Genomic DNA, 21,985 nt, shown 5'->3' on the forward strand with positions numbered 1-21,985 from the left:
TGATGAAAAAGTTTTATTCTACATGAATGCAAAGAGAAATTTAAGCCCAGTATAATATTCATGCGTCTATGTTCCAACCGAAAAGAGTCTAAACAATGTTCAAGACGATTTGGGAAACAGCTGATTTATTTGTGAGCATGATTTTGATTTAACTTCATTTCCAGCAGTTAGTGATTTCAGACTTAAGTATTTCAAACTGAGGAGAAAATCATATAATCTCCGGGAGTGTGCAACACCTCCTGGGTGCTGGGATTGGGATTGGGTTTAAGTATTTAAAGGCGTGTTGGACGAGGCCCCGTGAAGTCCTCCTCGTGCGATTAAAGGACTACACTTTGTGTTTCAGCCTACAGGCTTCAAGCTGTACACAGTGAGTTTCTCTGCTGTTTCCCGAAGCGTGCAATGATTTCAGATTGATTTCTACGGTTCCTTATTCAATCTAACTTTGCACATTTCTTCTTCCTGTCAGATTTTGACACTATATATTGGTATTACAATGAACTATAGTGAAACTATTAAAAAAAACAAAAAAACTACAGAAATGGAAGTTGTAATCCTTGAGTTTAATTCTAACTTTTGAATTCATCATCACGTAATACAATGTATGGCATGCTTTGGTTGATGATGCTCAGTAATACTGGAAGCACCAGTGTAGTCCTTTAAACATTATGGAGATGGTAGTTACCAGTTCAGTGTGGCAGGATGAGGATGGGGGTATCAGTGGGGGTATGGTAGGGTATTACTGGGTCGTCTGGGGTGCTGTCAGGTCAGGTTGTATAATTGTTCTCAGTGCTTCAGTCTCTTCTTCAGTCCGTGTGGTAGATGAAAATACTAATACAAGCATTCTCTGTGTTTTGTGCTCCGGCCCACGTACACTACCGTGGTATTGGTTGATTGTACAAATTCAGTATGTTATTGAAGTAAATGGATCTTGTGTGTGATGCTGTCCAGGGTCTGGTTTGTCCTGTACTACTGAAAATAATAAGAATAAAAAAAATATATATATATCAGTAATGATTATTTATTAACTAGAATGCACTCTGTGTTGGGAACACTTTGTTCAGCCACTCTTACAAGGGGACAAGTTTTTTGCAGTCATGCTGTTGTTTTGTTAGACTGAGATAATGAAAAGGCTGCGATACGTAGTAACGCTGGGGCCACCAGTTGGATGGTTTCCAGCACAATACATTGCATGGGTGTTCCAATATCTCCCCCCCCCCCACCCCCACCCTATAATATCAACGCTAAAGAATAAACCCCCACATCGACCGACAAACAAGTAAGCATTGATTTTGTAACGTGCTAACCCCTTTATCATGTTTCTTCTGAGTTGTTTGACCTCTTCAGTGTAAAAATGCTGTGTACAGAGATGTGTGTCACTGTCTATTACCTGAATGTCTCTGGACTGCAGTCTGACCGTCACTCCAATAAAAAAAAAAAAAAAAAAAAAAGAAACCAAGATTCGGACTGTTTGCTTTTTCTGTTTTTTTTCCAGTGAAAATGTGTATGAAACTTATGTCACACCGTTAATAAGAGAAAAATATTGCACCAATCAGCAGGTTTTTCAGATTCTCTGAGCTTTGGAGGACCAATGCTGTCCAATCAACAAGTTCCCAGCTTTGGTTCATTCGCAGTAACATCGTCTTTGTTTGCATCTTTCAGTGAAAACTTAAGAAACCCACAATAACTGACAGACGGGAAGATGTTAAAGTTCTCCCTATGGAGTTGGTGGAGACCATCAGGATAATGCCAACAAGGCACTATCCATCATGCGATACTAACAAGTGTGAACAATTTGACAGTGATCTTACTGGCATAACTGTGCACTCTTTAGTCTTCGTGGTGAGGCGGAGGCTTCAAAATGGGCTGATAATCTGCAACAAGACACGTGCTGCTCAAAAAGGACAACGTTCATCGACTCATTACATTTCAACAGGTAGCGAGACACTTCAGAATTTTTGAAACGTTCCCACTATTTGCTGGTACGGTGACATTTCTGTCGAATGTGAAGCAAACAAGATGGCCAGTAGAGATGAATTTCTAGAATCTCAGACCAGTCAGACCTTTCTCCTCCAAGGTGCTAATCGCTGGACACTTTACTCTTTTTTTGGGACCAATCTCCCTGTAAACAAGAGATGACAGCTGTGCACGTATTCTCCATAAACATGCTCAGTTTGAACGTCAACAGCTCATCTTCACCACCTAAATACGTTACCGGGTATTTGAACACATATAACTGATGAAGGTGAGGGGAAAAAAAAAGTTTGTTAAAATCCGAGATGGGCGTGGACGTTCTCCCTGCGCATGTGGGTTTTTGCCATGTTCTGCTAACAGTCCAATAAAAATGCATTTTAGGGATGTTTTTGTGTGTGTGTGTGTGTGTGTGTGTGCGCGCGCGCTTACTTTTCAATCCGAGTGGTGTCTGGTTGTCTACTTTCCATGTTTGCCCTGCTGATCTGTCCAGACTCGCTGCCTTTGACCAATGCACGGGACCAAATGATGCGGACGATGGATAAACAGATAAAGACGTAACACTTTCTGAAGGCAAATCACGGGGAAATGAAGGTCGAATATAAAGAATTTCTCACAAGATGGACATAAATGAATATTTGCAATCTCATTAACTGCGACTCACAGAAATCCTTAAGCAGGAGTGAATGTGTGCCAATTTTGAAATGTAAGAAACGCACATATTAAGAATCTGTCTTTCGCCTGTACTCTAAACTCAAAGTGACACACAAAAAGCACACCCGTACACACACACACCAGAGAGAGACAAACATACGGTGCTGACAAAAACCGCTTTATTGAAGGCAGACAGACAATAGAGTGAGCTGCTGTATGGCGTACAAAGAAAATATCGACGGGCTCATTCAAACACACACACACGGACACACTCGTACGGACACACAACAGGACAGACGCACACCCCGGGTGGGCCGCAGTGCAAGTTAAGGGGTCCTGAGAGAAAAGATGAGAACTGAAACTCGTGAAGTTGAACTGCTGGCATTAAGTTTTCTCTAAAGATGAAGTCTTGCCTTAATGTGGCTTCAAAGTAGCGCTACACTTCTGCCTCCCTCGTTCCACACACAGAGCTACGAATGTGAAAAGAAACTTGCGTCGTATTGCGAGTGATGTATATGCACTTGTGTGAATGCAGCATGGTTAAAAGTCGCCGGTGGCAGCAGCCGGGCTGAGTCAAGATGTAGTGCGAGTGGGCAAATGATCAAGTTCCCCTGACTCGTGAACGTTTTTGAAACCGACGTTGGTACATCACCATGGTGTTTACCGCTCATTTTGTTCACCGTAAGTCTTGTAACGGACAAAGAAATACCACACAGTTATAGCAAGTAGTCTTAAAAATGACTTTTGAGGGAGAGATTCAGAACTGCCAGTAATGTAAACGTTTCTGTTACAGTCTTATTTTAGCGTGACGCCACTAAAGATCTAAATATAGATAACCGGTTTATGAAATGAGTGGTGGACAGAATAACGGAGACAGTATTGTGCAAACGAGTTAGGCAGCAGATGCTTTTACATACAAGTGCTCTCATCACAAAAAAAAGAAAAGAATAAAAAGTGTTATTCTCTTCCTGTCGGGTAACAAATTAAATTAACAGAAGTCAGAATCTCTAAACTGACTACTGTTGCACCTGCCTAAAACTTTTGCACAATTCCGAGAAAAGTGGAAAAACATTCAAGTTGTTCAAATAAAATTCCTGAAAGCAGTTTACTGTCGGCAACACGAGATGTGATCAGTCAACTCACTCGCACATCCGGTAGGACTTCTGAAGTAGAAAACCCCCAAAATTAACAGCTTCACGTAAATAAATATGGCGCTAAGAAGGAGGACTGAACCGATTTATTGAGTTTCCCAGTCCCGCTAAACAATCATGCACACTTTACTGACTTCCGTGTGTCGTTGTCTGTCAGGGCGAACGCACAATGCAAGGCAAAAATTGAAATCAAGATAATTCCTCGCGTGTTAAGAGGGAAGAAAACGACATGATCGTGTGAAGCCTCGGCTTGTTTCTCCTTTTTCATTAAATAAACTGAAAGTACGGATCACACACTGCCTGTGCCAGTGCCAGCGCCAGCTGCAAATGTCCGCAAAGGATGTGAACTGAAAGACGAATTAGGATAGAAAAAAATAATAATAATAATTCTGTCTGACCTTTACACAAAATGTACCACGGGAATCTTCACCAGAAAGTGGAGATTCGATAAATCAGCTTCCTGTTATGAGACGTTCCAGACTCCTCGGGGGGCGTGGTCCGACACGGCGCCGTCTTTCCCAGTGATCGTTTCATGGTTTTGTAAAAGACGAATGGGGGGGCGGGGGGTGTTGGGGGCTAGCTGATGATGCGACTGATGGACTGCAGCGAGGGGAACTCCTCGCTCTCCGTGATGTGCAGGGTCTTGTGGGAGTTGAAGTCTTTGGGGGCCAGCACCTGTCTGCATGTGGGACACACCTGGCAGTCCAGCTCAGCCGCCGTGTTGGCCGCCGAGGCCGGCGTCTGCCAGGCGTTCTTCTTGTTCTTGTTTTTCTTGCCTCCCCCGCCGCCCGACTGCCTCTCCACTGCCTTACAGTCTCCGTGGGCAGTGAGCAGCTCCTGCTGCTTGCCCGTGTCCGGTAGAAGCACCAGCAGCTCGTTGAAGATGCGGTTGAAGTCGTCGCCGAGCAGGTCCTTACAGCTACGGTGATACTGAGCAGCTGATATCACACCCTGGAAACAAAACGCGGATCAGATCATCTGTGAACGCAACCGTTTGCTTCGAGTTCTTGTCCTCACACGGATACTGACCGACGACTCAGAAGTTACAAAAATACAGCCACTGGTCACATGTCTATGAGAAAAAGGGCGTCATATGACTACAGAATATTCTGAATGTTGGTTACAATTACCTGTCTGAACTGGGCAGAGTAGTTTTTAAACAGGTTGAACTTTGACTCATCGTTGTGCAGGTACATTCTGATGGACTGAATCAGCTCCAGGTTTCTCTGCTGGAAGTCCTCGGGCACCAGGTAGCCACTGCTCGACACCTTGGGGGGCCTTAGACACACAAACAACCACTCACAGCAAAGCGTTTGTCAACACAGATCAGCATATCGAGTGACGGCGACTCACAGGTTGACAGCAGTGGGGGCCGGCTCCACCACATTACTGTTGAGGGGGATCCCGGTGAAGCCCGGAGGGGGTTTAGGAGCGGAGATTCCCAGGCCAGGAGGAGGAGGAGGGGGGGGCATCGTGGATGAAGGGGCTGGAGCTGAGGCCTTCATTGGGAAACTGCTCTTGAAGCCTGAGAGACAGAATAAAGGGAATTCACTTTGTAGTAGAAGACTGCAAACAATCAGCGATGGCACACAGTTACAGTGTTACAGCAACATCGATTTCACTTCATCCGAACACGGTGGAACTTCAACAGTAATGTCATAGTTTCTCTTCTCGAAAAGGATCTAAAGCAACAGACACTCTTTGCCTCGTTCAGAGGGACAGGATGAGATCAACATTCTGCGGTTTACCTTTTGTCCAATAAAAAAATACAAATAAAATCTTGGTGGCACCGAACAACCTAGCAGGCAATCTGTTCCTCTCTTCGTCTTCTTATGAGTGATATTAACAGCGAACTTGATAAAGTTCACAACCTTGAACAGATCACTGGGTGTAAAAATGTCTGCTGACGATCACCTGGTGGAGGTTTCTTGGTCCTGAGAGCCGGGAACTCTTCTTCTTGTTCGAGATCGGGGTCTTTGGTGGGATGAAGGGCCACCGCAGCTTTATCTTTGTTCACGGGTGGCGCCTTCTCCTCGTAGCCGTTAGCAAGTCCGCTGGTCTGAGCTGCCGTGCCAGCACTGGAGGGCGGTTTGTTCCAGGACTTCTCAGGGACGTTTTCCTTTTGTGCCGTCGTTTCCCCGGATCCCGTGTTTGTTGCCGCTGTGGGTGTGGATGCTGACGAAGAGGGAGCGGCTGTGTTCTTCTGTTTTTTCTTCTTGTTGGCTTTCGCGGTGGCGGCGTCTGTATAGGGCGCTGGATTAGAAGTGCTGGGCGTCACGGTGGGTGACTTGGATGACGGTGGGGGGGTTTTGCCGTTGCCTCCTTTAACGGTGAGCAGAGAGGAGATGTCCAACATGGTGGGCACGGTGCGGAACTCCTGCTGCGTCATTCCCCCGCTCTCGTCATCTGAAGGGGGAGGAGAGTGACTCAAAGCTGCTTTCCCAGTGTCCCCGACCTTCTTTTTCCTCCGCGATGAGGAGGTGCTTGAGGAGGAAAGCGGCTGAGGGCCAGAAGATGGGGAGGGGAGGGGCGGGTTCGCTCTGGAGGAGGGAGGTGGGTGAGCGATGGGTTTGGCTGCAGCGTTGTGGTGCGACCAAGCAGAGTTGGAGCCTGGTGCAGGTTTCACGGGCCGAATTCTGGAGACAAGAGCTGGGAAATCCTCCTCTTGAAAGGAGGAGGTCTTCCTCGGTTGGGCAGAGTAAGCTGGGGTCATGGGCGAAGAGACCGCAGCAGTCGACAGGCTGGGGAAGTCATCCTCCTTCAGGGTTGCCGTCGCCACGACAGGAACTGGCTTTACACTGCAGCGAGAAAAGAAACACCGCCGCGAATTAAACGTGACCCCACAAGCCGGACCGTACAAGGACAATCACAGTTGGGTGTGTTGGGGGTTACATGGGTGCAGCAGCTGCGGCTCCCAGGACAGGAAAGTCATCTTCATCCCCTGGATTAGAGCTCTTCATGGTCCTCACTGTTAAAGAGGTGACAATTAACACCCTCAAATAGCTGCTGATCATTAATCTGCTTCAATGAACATGTTAAACATGTTGGGTGTTTTCTCTCTCTACCTGGGGGTTTATTTGGTGGTTTGGTGTGTCCGGCTCGGTGCCGGGGCTCCTCTGGCTCGGCTCTCTCCATCCTCTCTTCTCTGGAGTGTTTGGGAGCGCTCCTCTCTTGTGCTGCTGCGCCTCTCTCCTCCTGCCTGCGCATGGCCATGGAAGCTCGGAAAGCTGCTTCCATCTGCCGGTCCTCTTCCTCGCTGCATCGGAAAGAATTCATGACATGATGGAAATGGCTCATGACTGTAGGTAGATCGGATTGTAACGGCAACAGCTAAATCACTTTAAACATAACGCATTTATAAAACTACTGGTGAAACTAATACCTGCTTTTAGGTGCTACATTACAATACTGAGACTCACATTAAAAGTTTGCTCATGTGAAAACTATGCAAGATGACAGGACGGGGCACACTCCTTCATTCTTTTCACTGGGTGTTGAATAGGCCAGTAAATCAGTCATCTGAAAGCCTCAGTGTGTTTTTGTTATTTTTGTCCTGTTAAGGTTTCTGAGTGCTGATGAGAAGACAAGACAGCGCTCTACTCTCCAACAACACACACCACTTCTATTTCTGACATTCACTGAGAACACACAGTCGAGTCACAACTTTGAGTAATGAAACAATAAAATTTTTTTTACTAAAAACATATGACAAATAAAATGAAAATAGAATTAAATGAAAAATAAAAACACAAATGCTTTTGCTTTCAATTGGTTTTTGTTTAAAACAAACATTAAGATGTTTTTTTAGTTTATTTTTTCCCCCACAATGTCCTTAGTTATAGTCCAACCGTTTTAATATTATAAGAAGGTGCGCCTTTATAATTACAATACATGTATTTTATTTATTTTGCTTGAACTATGAGCTACATTTCATTTTATCAAAGGTGCATTATTATTTAAGGTTATTGTCATTATTACTGGAATTTTGTTTTTGATTCAGAGATAAACACCCTCCCAACGAGTCACGGGAACAACTGCTGCAGCTCAAGGACACAGTCAAAATGCTCTGCCAGTCGATCCCAAAGCCGAACACTGAAACTCACCGAGAGTACCTCCAGCTCTTCTGTCCCCCCTGAGGTCTTCCGCGTCCTCCTCGACTGTGTCGGGACTCCTCGTAATCTTCGCCTGTTAGAATTCCTAACACACAGACACAGACACGCACGTTTCACTCATAGTAGCTGCCACTAAAGTCCAAAAGTCTTCATGTGACGACAGACCGAGCTCGTCCTGACCGACCTTCGTTTCTCCTCTGTTGTCTCGGGGCGTAGTTGAACTGAAGATCGATGTGGCGGTTCTGTCGAGCCTCGGCTCGGTTCTTGCTGTGTGCTGCAGCCTTGTGGGCCTTGTAGTCGATCTCAGAGCGGAATGCGTGCGTGAACTGCTCGCTGGCACAGCGACCTTCCTCACACAGATAGTGACTCTCTCTGAAGTGCTCACTTAGATACGGGTAATCACTGTTGACAGCAGAGGTATAAAACAAAACAACAACGCGGGACCATCTGGTTAGTGAGATATGATGGAAAAAAAAGAACATATTACGATATAGACATATTAGGTTCTTGCTTCTATGAATGTGAGATAGCTGTAGGCACCTGTAGTATTCCTGAGAGCCGTCGGCGTCACAGAAATGGCAGAAGTAGTGGTCCCGGCGTAAGTGTTTAAGCAGCTCATCATTATCAAGGTAACGGTCATCGCAGAACTTGCAGAGCGGGTGGCCCCTGTGACTCGTGTCATCCGGGTCTCCATGTGCTCTGTGACGTGCCAGCTCCTTACGATTGTACCACTTCCGCTCGTGGGAGAAAATCTGGTGGCAGAGTGGAAGTTTTAACATCACGGATCAATATAAAGTTGGGCAGGAGTATGAACCATTGTTAAAATCGAACAAGTCCAATAATTGTTTTTTCTGCTGAATGAACTTTACAGACCATCAGGTGCCACAGAGTGAGCTATAAAGTTAACAGTGTGCCTGTGTGTACAAAGCAACACCGTGTTTGGACTGTTCAGCAGCACAAAAAATCTAAAATATATTCCAGATCAAAGTATCTGTAGCTTCACACTGGCTAACCTCCCTTAGATCCCAGACAGCACTGACCGATATCTTGCTTGTTTTTGATTCCATTCCCAGTGTCACTAATGTATAATATCTAGAATATTAATGAGATAAGGAGACCCTCACCATTTGAATGACTACTACAATCATAATACCTCACTGTGGGTATTGCGTGGTTAAAGCTCATGTGTGAACAAAAGCAACATGTAAAACAGCTCCATAATGTCTTGTTTTTCCAATGAAAGTCGCTCTGTTTTGCCGTCTCTGGATAATTACTGTTCTACTTGAAGCATCAAAAAACTGAGCCATTGCTCCAGATGGCACAGCCAGACATAACAGCCACTGAAGCCATGCAGTGTTGTCTTCAGAGGATTTAGCTTACATACTTTTTCGCAATCAGGAGTTTTGTTTTCTCCAACAACTCTGAATCAAGTCTTTAGGAAGAAATGAAAGTGAAAGAACTGATGAATTGCAACTATTTTTAAACTCTGGACCCGATATGGCATGCCTCATTCCTACAAAGAAAACGTGTTTCTTTTGACTTGTAATGTACGTCAATTCCCTGCCCCCCCCCCCCCAAAAAAAAAGAAATACTGAATCAACAGAGCAAAAAATGGTTTTATGATGATTATAATCGCAAAAAGGACAGAGATCCAGGATTGGCTGATCCAGGAGGGGGATGAATACCTTGAGATGCTTTGTGCAGAGTTTGCAACAGAAGAGCTCATGCTGCTTCCTCATGTGCTGCTCCAGCTCCTCAAACTTGGAGAAGATCTTCGGCTCTGAACAGCGAACACATTCTGCCAACAGGAGGTGCCTGATCAGAGAGGGAGGTAAACCAAGATTCAGGACGCTAATATCACTCAAAATCAGGATCAAACACAATACGAGTATTCATTATTTCAGTCTGCCAGAAATTAATGAAAAAACTGAAAGTACAACTGCTTGTTTACAGTCCCATCGTGGTTTTGAACACAAATCTAAATCAATGATCACATTTTCCTAACTTCTTTATGCTGACAATGAATACGGTTCATCGGATCTGGTGTCACGAGGTCAAATGTCACCATGTTTTGCCCTGCACTCTTTCTCCACCACCACTTGATTATCAACAATCTGAAAACGTGGAGCCATACAGCACCTGTACTGGGAGTAGATCTTCTCATCACCAAAGTAGATGTCATGCTTCTTGTCACACGGGAACTGGTGGAAGGGCAGAGACTGAAAGGCCTCCAGCTTTTTCACGAACACCACCTGAGGAAAAATATGAGTCACAACATGAGAACTGATGGACGTCTCGTCACACACAGATAAAATGCGATAAAGAAAGAATTTGACGTATTTAAGATTGTGGAGCGCATTAAAAAAAAAAACAATGAAGAAAGTGCAGTGCAGTAAGAGCTACTAGATATAGACTAGCGGATATCAGATTACCCAGATATAAACCCTCTTTGATTCCCTTCATTGGGTTCATTATTTTAGTATAAGATGAAACAATGCAGATGTGGGATCTTTTAATTCACGCCGAATCAAAAGGATCCAAAGAAAAACAGACAAATGCCATGATTGCACCTTCAGAATAAAGATTTTGCATCGATCCACTAAACTGAAAGTGTGACAGATGCAACACTCTCCTCCACAAGATTTTAGGACAGAGGGAGCCAATGGATTTTTTGCAAAAAAAACCTAAAACATGACAAATATTCAGCTGGATCAGTCCCTAACAGAAGGCAGAAGGGAGTGGCGTTTTGTAACACCAGCCAACCTCTGGGCTGTCAAGATGGCTAAAGTCCATGGAGTCACCTGTATGCAAACCAACTGATTGGTATGATTCAGAAGCGACAGATGGGTAGCAACCTGATCTAATCTTGTAAATACACAGCAAGTGTGTTGTAAAAGTGAGGGCAGCCTTTAACGCCGAACTGTGTAACGTGGTTCGTCTGAGAGGCGACAGATATGACATGTGCCATACAGGTACAGTTAACAATCCTCTGAATTATACGTTTATCTGGTCAACTTCACTCTGTTCGTATAAGTGAATGTTTCCCGTCAGATTCTTACTTGTTCACCCATGAGGATAAAATTGCTCCTTTACTGATGTCAGGCAGTAGACTAGATAAACTGCTAATGTTAGCAACCTCGGCTAAGCTAATAACCAGAAAGGAAAAAGTAGTCCGACGCGTTTGATTACAATTACGCATGCTCCGTTATTGATAATAAACACGATGCTAGCTAAGGCGGTAGAATGAAATTCAGCCAATATTAATTGCGACTGCAAAACTACGGAGACGTTCGGGCCTAGCTCGCAGCGCCGGGCTCAATCCCCGGGCCACAGTAGCAGTGTTACGGGCACCTTGTCGAGCTCCTCCCGGCAGACGGCGCAGTACTTCTGGTCGCACAGCACCCTCATCTTGGTGGAGCAGCGGTAACAAACCGGGTGGTCGCATTTTCCTAAGGCGAAGATTTCCACGTCTTGGCAGCACAGTACACAGTTCTTCTCTGCGTCCTTTGTGGTTGTGTGATCCATATTTTACGGCGGGGAAAAAGGCACAGAATCCACCTGAATACTTATTTGGGAGAGTCTCAGTCGCTGAAGTGCTTACGTAATAATGAAAGTCTGAAAGCTGCGGCTGCGTCACGTAACTGTGGCTCACGCGATCTGTACAAGTTGTGGATGGACCTGCACCACTGTGTCGTCACGCGGCTGTGGCCCGTCCCACCTGTGGGCGATCTGTGCAGACCGTCATGACAGATCCACGTGTGTACCGTGGTATGGACCGGTGTTACTGTGCCTTGGAAAATGAGGCAAAACAGACACGTCTAGATTGATAGAAAACCAAGAGGTAAGAACATGTCGAACAAACGAACAAAAAAAAAAAAAAAATCACCTAAATCTACTTCATTAAAGGATTGTGTTTGAATAAACAGTGGAGACAAACCGAAATGACATGTTAGGTATTACAATGGGACCTATGAATGAATCAATGTTTGGGATAGCGTTTTAGTTGAACAAGGTTGGTTTGAATTTATTCTTTTAAAATTTAACATCTTCCAGACATACGAATTTTGTAGTAATCAGATGCTTCTGAACTGTTCTTACATAGCTGTAAAATTCTTATAAGAAAACAAATTACTTGTTAATATTTGGATATGCTGTATATAGACGTGACCTTAGTATTGGGTTGGGGGTTTAGCTGCTTGGGATTGTTAAAATGCAAGTTGTAAACAAGTGCAATTTGGTAAAGAGGATAAGTTTAATTTATTATAGTCCCACATCCCCACTTTAAATTCAGATTAACACCTTAACATTCAGTCTCTACCTGCTCCCTGTTTATAATTTAGTAAGGCATTTTGGATTAATAGTTGCATTCTTCTGTGATAATTGTGAATGTCTTTCAGGACATGTACTCAACAATTTTGATTTCCTTGTGTGGAACAGAAAGCAGCTTCTGTAAGTCTCATAAGTACTAACTGTCTGTGTCGGTCTTAGATACTATTTTGTTTCATCTGAGGCCTAAGTTAGAGAGACATGAGAATACTGTAGTGGATATTTCTTTCGTTCGTGTTAAAACTTATATAGATAAGTGAGCCCTGTGGAAAACAGCCCAGAGTGATTTCAAAGAACATTGTTTTAGATTCAAATGGCTTTCCCAACTGCAACACAACCATAAGGTTTAAAGGAAAAACATGTCATCACAATTAGTATAGTCAGTGGTACATGTTCCACCTTGATCAAGTTTTTATTAGTGTTATACTTGTATGTCATAATCAACATTACAGTTTTTACTGCTTTGAAGAAAGTGAGTAATTCCTGGGAAGTTTATTGTCTCATCACAGTGTCTGTATTTCATTTTAAGTACAATACAAGCACAATTTTGCTTCAGTGAGCGAGCTAGTGTCCATGGTTATGAAGAGTCTCGTGAACTAGCGTTTCTTGTAGTGAATGTTGCTCAGTCCCATGACTTTGAAGGTGCAGCTGGCAATCTTCTCGTAGAGAAGAAACATGAGGGCCGCAGTGAGCACGGTCTGGAGCAGCTTGGCCTCCAGGCCTTTAAACAGGCCCAGCATGCCATACTTCCTACAGCAGAGACACCGGGAAAGAACAGGAAAGCCACATTAAATGGTGTAACTAAAAGCTTGCACAATAGTGAGAAAAAGTGTTTGAAGCCGTAAGACACAATTATAAACATAGACAAAGGGATTAACCTAAACTGCATACTAACTGAAACCACACAAACCTAAAATCTAGGTATTTCTACAATAAAATAGTAAAAAAAAAGAAAAAAAAAAGAGAGAGAATCCTGTTTTTATAGTGACCCAAGTCAGAGCCTAGACCTGAAACCAATAGCTACTGGAAGGAACAGTTCGTTATTGGTTCATCCAATTTAAGTGTTTCCCACCAGCATCATACATGTTTAATGGTAAGCCGATTTTATTATTATCTTAATGTGGTTTGGTGCAGTGGTTTGGAATAAATCCAGACTGAAAAATAATGAAGTATTTGTTTTGTCCCATAAAAGCATCAAGTTATATAAAAACTACCTTTTCAATAATCTTACCCTAGAAAGGCCAATTTGATAAGGGACTGGAGCTAAACAGTTAAAAACATCTTTCAAAAAGGTTGTGGAAAGTGCTTAAGAATGTCACCTGGTTAAAAAAAAAATTGAATAAAAAAGAAAAAAAGAAAGTTCACTACAGGTGTACAGCCTAAAGCAGAAAACGAAGGAATCCCACAGTTCACATTCTTTGTTATTGCCACCATATATGGTGCATTATGTGTAGACAAAGAAAAGCATGAGAAATAGTGTATGATGGATGTAATGAAGAAAAACTGCTCAATGTGTTTTTAAGATGGTAATTTAAGCTTGGCTGTGAGGTTATTTTAGACCATCCTCATGTGACTGCATAGACCGACTATGCCTTCAGCAAAGAGGTCCCATATTCTTTACTTGAGAACTACTGTGTGGCTACTGTACATATGCACGTGTGTGTATGAGAATCCATATGAAAGCTGCACATGCGGTTTCTGCGTATGGAATCAATTAGAAATAATATGTAAAACTACATTGTACAGGATTTATATACTGCCAAAAATTCTGAAATGTCATCCGTGGACGAGTTGTCCAGGGTTGCAGGACGAGCTGTCCTACAATCAAACCACCCACCTCGCCCTGCTGGCCAGAAGACACTTGATAGTCCTCAGGCTGGAGAGCAGCCTGGATTTCTCTGTCGATCTGTTGAACTGTCCAAACTTGAAAAATGTACAACAAAAACAAGAAATTAGTATCATCAATATATCATGTTATATTCATACATTTTAAAATAAATTATATAAACAAATGAACTACAGACTTAAACACAACACCTACCCTAAGAATAGACTGTATAGTCTGTAGAGGGTATGTGACAGTAGTGGCAACTGCTTTGGCAACAGCACCAATCATGAAGACCTCCAATGACGACAGCTTTGGAAAGGAAGGAGGAAACAAAGAGGCTCGTCTGTTTGAATTTCGCTCAACAACAGTGAAAGTGAAGAAGAAACAATACTGTGCTCTTTCACAGAGACATTTTTTGGTCATCTCTAGTGGATGAAATTCAAAAAGCACATGGCGTGAAAAGGAGCACGAGCACATGCCGAGTTTGACCTCTGACCTCTACTTAAGCCACACACCAAAGTCATGTGAACCGATTTGCCAAGTGTCCCGCATATCAAGTGTCTTTTCATCCAGATAATGTGTCTGTGAGTTCGATCTTTCGCACTCACTTCCCTGGGAACACCTCTCCTGAGCTGCCTCTTCAGACCTTCGTAAATCATGAACTGGATGGCAGGGTTCATCACCAGCAGCAGTGATGGGAACGTCCCATTCCAGAGTGCTCCCACACCCTCATCTCGGGCGATCTGCGCAAAGGCATCTGCAAAAAAGAGAAAAAAACTATTTTATTATGTCTCCAAAAGCACATAGCAGTGTCCACAAACATATGGATCAAAATGTGTGAAAGAACAGGTTTAGACACCGTCCGTTTACCCAAAATGCCAGAGTAGTTGGTGGGCTGGATGTCTATGTTCCGAAAATTTGAGCCCTGAAGCTTCAGTCTGGTATTAACGACCCACAATGGGGTGGTGGTTAGTACATTTACCACACCTGGAAAGACAAGGATGCAAATTCAAGACGTTACAACCAGTCGTGTTACCAAAACATTGATGGTGGCAGTGGACGGTGAAAGTTCTTTTTCACACAGAAAAACAAACAATAGGGAACTCAAATCTGAAATTCATAAGTGATTGTTTTTTGTTGTTTTTTTTAATCTTGACACAAAAAAAAAAACAAGGACTTTCTGATAAGGACCACCTCACCTGCAGCGATGCCAATGATCAAGTCAGTGGTCGGCGTCGACTGTTTTCCCTTTAACCAGCTCGCCTTGAAGCAGTGGAAGCAGTAGAAGTAAACAAAGTTGGAACAGCAGAGGCTACAGATGACTGGGAACCAACCTCGGTAGGGTGCAAGTCTGCAATGACACCAACAAACACTTCCTTTTTAACGAGACGAAACCTTTGCCGAATCAGGCTCGGCGGTGGGGACTTCCCGCACTGGTTTTGGTTCGAAAACAGAAAGAGAGAAAAGGAGAGGGCGGTGATAGAGAGCAAAAAGCCACAGATTGTCATTATAAACAAATCATAAACGAGCTTTAAGTCGGCTCGCTGCACATGTGAGGCAGAAGGCTCAGACCGCGAACGTTCAGTTTCTGTGGCAGAGATCGTGCAGGAAGGTAGAGAAAGGAAAGCGAGAGCACAGACAGGAGACAGAGAATGAGAAGTGTCCGCGACATGTAATAGTGACACATCACCGTATGAAGAGTGAGAAAGGAAAGAAGCTCAGTGCAGTAAAGGTCTCCCAGCAGTCTAAACCTATAGCAGCTTAAGTAGAAAATGGTCCAGGGTGGCCTGAACCAACCCGAACTGTAGGCTTTATTCAAATGAAAAGTTTTAAGTCACCAAGCAAAAACACATGGGAGTAAAATAACTAAAGTAAACAACTATGATGAATTCACTCACAGTCCTTCCTCGTCAATAATTTCTGCCAAAATGGCCAGAGTTGATTTGGCTTTCCTGTTTTCATCCACTGAAAAGTAGCAAAGAGAGAAATCATGGTAATAAAGTACCTCACACTAATTCCTATAATAATCTTAGAGAATCTCAGTTATTACCTTGTAGACGTAGTCTGGCCGTATCCAGAGGGAAGAATACTGTCATTGCAGTCACACTTCCCTAATAAGAATCAGACCACAATTGATGAAATAAGCTGGTTTCATCTTCCATGAAGCAAAGACAATCACATTTCAAACTAAATGTGAATGAAAAAATTCTTTAAAATAACACAAGTAGTCACTGTCACAAGACAAAACACAATTTAGTTGTGAAGATATTTTCTTCGTGATCACAACGTCTTACACATTCTGACATTATTACTCAATTATATACAATATGGAGCATATTTCCGAATATTAAGGTTGGTCTAAATAATTCAATTTTAACAATAATTTGCAGCATCCGTGCTTAAATCGATTATTTCCAGGTGATTTTACGTGTACATGCATTTGTCAGTTAGATCATAGAAAGCCACAACAGGCAAACAGACGCTAACTTACCGCGGCTCCTGATACAGCATGAACCAAACTCTCGTACGAGAAAACCTTGAACGCCATCGTCACCACAGTTGTATGTTAATTTGAATCCGGACTAACTGTCTCTGGACTTTAGTGATTCCTGTTTTGCACTGAACGCTTCTTCTGCTGCCACTCAGCTCTCATTACTCTGACCTCACATCCGGGTTGGAACCGTGAGAGCATCATGGGTAGTGTAGTTTTACGTGATGTATGTTTTATACCTGTTACGAACGGCGCATAACGTAAATTTACGGAAGAGTTTTAGGGCCTCTAAGAAAAAAAAAAATTCGGAGGCTAAAAAAAAAACCAACAACCTTTGTGTGCTTCAGAAAAAGTAGAAAATCAAAGTCGAGATTTTCTTTTTTCACGGAGAGACGTCTATCCAGCCCTCATCATTTGCCCGTAGATGTGAAATCACATTACATCACTTCATTGTGACTATATAAGGTTGCTTACTGCTTAAAGGACATGTGATTTTACACAGGATTTCCTTGATTAATAAGACACTTAAATAAGCAGCCCGGGATCCGTCTCTTTGTCCTTCGTATTCGACGAACTTCCACGACGGAACAACGCAGCAGGCTGCTCCTGTCTCTTATAGTCCTGATACTGATGATAACTGCACCGTGTTTATGAGCGAGATTCTGTCCTGAAGCATCTTTTCACCACTTCATTAAACCGCCTTATATGCATTTTGAGGAAGCAGTCACACGCACTGGCATGTGGATGGACGTTTCCACCGTGAAAAAAAAAATCTCGACTTTGATTTTCGACTTTTTCTGGAGTGCATGAAGATTATTTCTTTCTCAGTGACTACAGTAGATGAACATTTTGGCTCTAAATTTTTTTAAGACTTTATTGTACCGTTTCTGGTGTACTTAACTAGTTGAACGCATTCAGTTTGCTTGTTGTTTCTAAGAGCTGTCCTAATATAAGGTGACATTCAAAGCCTTGAAAGGCAACTATAAATAATGTATTATTATTTGTATGATAATTATACCATCAACATCTTACTTCTATGTCAGGATATTTGAAACCTATATAAAATGGCCATGAACATGAAAACCACCTAAGAATGAGATGGAATACTATTTAATAGATGCAGGATGTTAAATGCCAAACTATATGCTTTGGACGTAGGATTCAATGTACATATGTGCCATGCAGCCTCGGTCACACAACATGGGGTTGCCAACATTTTCTTGAACACTCAATCACAGTGGCTAGAATCAGATGCAATTATTATCAATTCAAATCTAGTTACAAATAAATTAACTAAAAATACTGATGGGAAAGGGACAGGTTGACCGCGTATGCTTCTTCTAGTCATCAACACCTTGATAAAGGCACTTAATTCATAGCTGTTGCAGGTTGCAGCACTCACAAGCTATAAACGAGAGTTGCTATAGTTGGATGATGCTTACAATATAGTGCATTTAAAACCTCGTCAATATCGCCATGCTCCGTTGAGAGGAAATTAATGTTCTCATCTTCTTCAGTGTATGGCTTTAGATGTAATGCAGATGTCCATGCAGCAAGTGCATTCTCAACATGGTTTTTATGAGCAGAGAGCAAAACCACATTGAAATGAGAAATGAGCATGAAGCCATCAGTCTCCAGCCCATTCACTCAGCCACTCCTGGCACTGCCTCCTCTGCTCCTCACTCTCCCGCTTAATCTTTTGCTTCTTGCTACATTTCTTTCTGTCCTCCTCCCTCTTCACTTTCTCTTGCTCTTCCTCTTTCATCTTCCTCTCTTGTTCCGCTCGGCTTTCCAGCAAGGCCTCGACAGTGGATGTCAGTGTCCGCAATGAGTGCTGGGGGAGCCACTTGGCGTCTGATGACGGCACAAAGGGGTCCTCTGAGGTAACAAGGAGGGGTTGTGGTTCCAGGGGAATGTAGAGAAGGTGGGCATGCAGCATCATGCGATAAGGGCCATCGTCTGTTCCTGAGCTGTAGGTGAAATCTCCGACAATAGGGTGGCTTATCGCACTGCAGTGGACTCTTAACTGGTGGGTTCGACCTGAAAGGCAGATAAAGAAGGACGAGAAAGAGATTTTTACAGTTGTGTATCAAAATTTTGATCAAATTGATTTTTTTTTTTTATAAAGTAACAACAAAATAGTGACAGGTGACTTTTATTTAAATTGTTTATTTTCTCACCAACATCAGCAATCAAGATCAAATGACGTGTAAAGAGCAAAATACTTGCAAGATTCAACATCATCTACAAGCATTTGCATTTTATTTGCAAATATTAAACAGGAATTAACCGGACAAATCCTGTTAAGGGAAAACTTTTCATGTTGTTGCACTCAAATATGTACTTTTAATCCTAACTTGTGGAAACACACACGGCTAACTTCACATACGTATATGACAGAAACCAGGTGAGTGTAGTTACCTGTGAGTGGCAGCAGCAGCACCTTAGTGACAGGATCGCCATCATATAAGCCGTACTCCAGAACCATCAGCTCTGTTTGGCAAGGCTTGGAATTCTCACATCCTGAAAAGAGAAGAATGAAGAAAGGTCAATAACACAAATACAAACCACTGAATTGAAGTGGGTTATGCTCTTTTAAATAAACAACAAAAAAACAAAAACAGCAAGTTAACAGAAGTTAACCAATCAGGTTGATTTACCTTCTGTTCCCTCAATGCACATCATATGTGTTTTTCCCTCTGTAGAGTTCTTGCCAATGGCAGAGTCCAGAGTTTGGGTCTCCTTTTCAACCCACCCACGCAACTAGAAAATAAAAGGAATATTAGAACTATTTAAAATTAAATAGAATACACAATAAAGAATGAGAGGAAGATCATTCCTGAATCTGTTCGGTGCACAGTTCCATACCAAAGCAAGGTAGGCTTTGGTAACCGTACGGTCCTTAAAGCAGCGGTAAGCTTGGCCAGCAGCAGCCTTATTGAGGGCGACACAAAGAGCCCCACTGGTGGAGAAATCCAGCTGATGACAGAACCTGGCGAAGGAGAATGAAAGTTCTAGAAATCCGGTCCTCTTTCGAAGAAGCTGCGCATAAGCATTCACTATTCAAAAAACATGAACCTCACCTAAATCCATAGTAGGTGCTTGTGTCCACTAGCTGAGGGAACCGGTGACGGAGTTGAGCCTGTACAGTGAGTTTCTCGTACCACATCTTGCTGTCGATGCGAATATCCCAGTGTTTGTCCACCACGATGTAGTCGTCATTCTGGTACAGCACACGCAAGTTTTCCAAACTTGCAGGCTCTGTGGTCATTATGCGCACCGATCAGCGGACGCCACACATCCAGGCCTGCATGAATAGGAAGAGTGTCATTGTATTTCACAGAGGACAGTTATGCATTATTAAGTTGATATTTCAAGTACTTTAAATATTGACAACACAGTTTGTAAAAGAATGTTGTATAACTCCATAGGATCATTGACCCGATGTCAACCGTGGGAAAAAATAAACTGGGAAGACATAAATAACAACATGTGTAGCTTCCCAATGTGCTAGTGGAGGTAAAAATTCTGACTTGCAGATTATTGTCTGCATATTAGCATCTTTGATGCAGTTATATTATTAAATTATTAATAATAACTATATATTATTAATTATTTATTAGGTATTTGACCAAACATGATTCCGAGAAATGTGTTCATCCTGGTTAAACGTATTTCTTTTATTTCCTTGAAAAGCACTGTGAATTGCCTTGTGTCCGAATGGAGGTATAGAAATAAATTTGCCTTTCATTAACATGTTTGTTTGTTTAATACAGCTGATGTCAAATTAATAATATTAAGAAGAAGAAGAAGAAGAAGAAGAAGAAGAAGAAGAAGAAGACAGAGGGTAAAATGTTGTGATTTTACACCCTAATAGACTGAAGATTAAAGCGTTGAACTATATCCTTGTTGACATTAGTTTTCTGAAACGACTTTCAAACCAATAAAGTAGATCACACACGGAAACAGAACCCAGTGAAATATGGTCATAAAGGTGCTTAATGTGAAGAAATGAAACGATGCGTTAGACAAAGCAGATCACAGTCTCAGAAGAACACATATCTGACTATTTAACCCACAATGCATCACAAAATCCAAATGTTTAGAGCTGGTAGAAAATAAACAGCTTTACTTTTTTCAAACAGGTGTCTTGTGGTCCGACATCGCTCCATACATCACTATTTATTCATTGAATCAGCAACACTGCTCTGCCAACCAAAGCAATATAATCAGCCTGCAAAAAACTGCTTTCGTTTAAAATGGTATAATACTACATACGTAAAATATGCGGATGACCTTACCACAAACAACGAGGAGAGGCTTTATGATGAATCAAAAAAACGGCTGTAAACAAAACTCCGGCGTGACAGTGGAAGGTGGACTGCCCATGCGCAACTTCTCCTCGTTGCTCTTGTGCACTTTAACCCGAAACTGAACCAGTGTACAGCGCCATCACCTGCCCTGGAGGACAAACTCCAGAGAAAAGTAATCACGGTAGAGGGAGGGCAAGTTTAGTTTTATGGCATAAATAAATAAATAAATACACTTTTTCTATTCTGATAACTGAAACAACTTTAGGTTATAGATTTATACTTTTTTAATGAGCTGTGGTGGTGTTAGTGGGGACTGAGTACAAACATTTTCTCTTTTCTTTCCTTTCCTGTACAATCTTGGAGTTTCTTTAGTTTTTAGTTTTTTGCGGGAATCAAACTGTTTAATACCAACCTCTTGTCCAAATAAAAACCATAATTAAAATATTGTGACAGTGCTGGTTCAACATCGTATATTTAGTTGGAAACAGTCGAAATTGTCACTGCATACCCTCACACTATCTTGTGAGGGCCACACGATGGCGCAGTGGCAAGCACTGTGCCTCAGCCCCCACCAGCTCCCCCCATGCCCTATGATATGTGGCTGCCTACTGATTTGTCAATTAAGTGATGAAATGTTCCCAAGGGGATTAATAAAGTACTGTTCTTCTTGTTGTATTCATAGCACAAATAGTACAAATAACATCACTTACTTACTGCATTGAGTTTAACAATTGTTGGGTTCTGCTTCTGCTGAGTCACATGCAAGGCTTTCTGGGACAACAGTCAGAGGACGTATTGCTCACGGAGAAAAGCAACACTGTGCGACTGTAAGAGAGGGTTTGCAGACTGGTAATGCTATTGAAGATCTGACATGAGGAATGTGACACCACGGTGTGTTTACATGCACATCATGCTGCACAGGAACATCGCACTGTGGTCATTAAGAGCCCTGGTACTGATGTGGCAGTCGTGGCTTTAAGTCTGGAGAAAGATCGAGACTACCATGTAGGTTGAACTTTCACACAGGAGTTGGGAACAGAACAAGAATCATTGACTGGAGCCAGTTTGACTGGTCTATTAAAAAAAATGAAATGTGAATATAGACAATGAAATCTTGCAAATTTGTGGAAAAACGCTTCAAC

At 42.5% G+C, this 21,985-nt stretch overlaps 3 protein-coding genes across 4 annotated transcripts; all 3 read right to left on the bottom strand.

Annotated features, from left to right (window-relative positions):
* Positions 1–2,780: 2,780 nt before the first annotated feature.
* Positions 2,781–11,544, bottom strand: znf598 (zinc finger protein 598). Its single transcript, XM_080488129.1, has 12 exons — positions 11,237–11,544; positions 10,025–10,137; positions 9,571–9,700; positions 8,426–8,637; positions 8,070–8,287; positions 7,877–7,970; positions 6,839–7,029; positions 6,666–6,741; positions 5,688–6,571; positions 5,127–5,298; positions 4,904–5,051; positions 2,781–4,724 (listed from the first exon to the last, which is right to left on the bottom strand). Exons 1-12 carry the CDS (start codon positions 11,408–11,410, stop codon positions 4,350–4,352), a joined length of 2,787 nt encoding a protein of 928 aa, XP_080344255.1. The 5' UTR covers positions 11,411–11,544; the 3' UTR covers positions 2,781–4,349.
* Positions 11,545–12,584: 1,040 nt separating this feature from the next.
* Positions 12,585–16,721, bottom strand: slc25a17 (solute carrier family 25 member 17). Its single transcript, XM_080488561.1, has 9 exons — positions 16,531–16,721; positions 16,090–16,150; positions 15,938–16,004; positions 15,239–15,390; positions 14,910–15,026; positions 14,648–14,796; positions 14,253–14,348; positions 14,049–14,134; positions 12,585–12,961 (listed from the first exon to the last, which is right to left on the bottom strand). The coding sequence occupies exons 1-9, from the start codon at positions 16,585–16,587 to the stop codon at positions 12,808–12,810; spliced, it is 939 nt and encodes a 312-aa protein (XP_080344687.1). The 5' UTR covers positions 16,588–16,721; the 3' UTR covers positions 12,585–12,807.
* Positions 16,531–20,945, bottom strand: rpusd1 (RNA pseudouridine synthase domain containing 1). Of its 2 annotated transcripts, none has more exons than XM_080488562.1 (6): positions 20,832–20,945; positions 19,614–19,837; positions 19,399–19,522; positions 19,191–19,293; positions 18,952–19,053; positions 16,531–18,570 (listed from the first exon to the last, which is right to left on the bottom strand). In XM_080488562.1, exons 2-6 carry the CDS (start codon positions 19,799–19,801, stop codon positions 18,158–18,160), a joined length of 930 nt encoding a protein of 309 aa, XP_080344688.1. In that variant the 5' UTR covers positions 19,802–19,837; positions 20,832–20,945; the 3' UTR covers positions 16,531–18,157. The 2 variants fall into 2 exon arrangements, with proteins under 2 accessions (XP_080344688.1, XP_080344689.1); XM_080488563.1 differs by having other exon boundaries at positions 17,626–18,570; positions 20,663–20,878.
* Between the last annotated feature and the right edge of the window lie 1,040 nt (positions 20,946–21,985).

The sequence above is a fragment of the Lipophrys pholis genome (genome assembly GCF_963383615.2).
Source record: "Lipophrys pholis genome assembly, chromosome: 19".
In the NCBI taxonomy this organism is placed as follows: Eukaryota; Metazoa; Chordata; class Actinopteri; order Blenniiformes; family Blenniidae; genus Lipophrys; species Lipophrys pholis.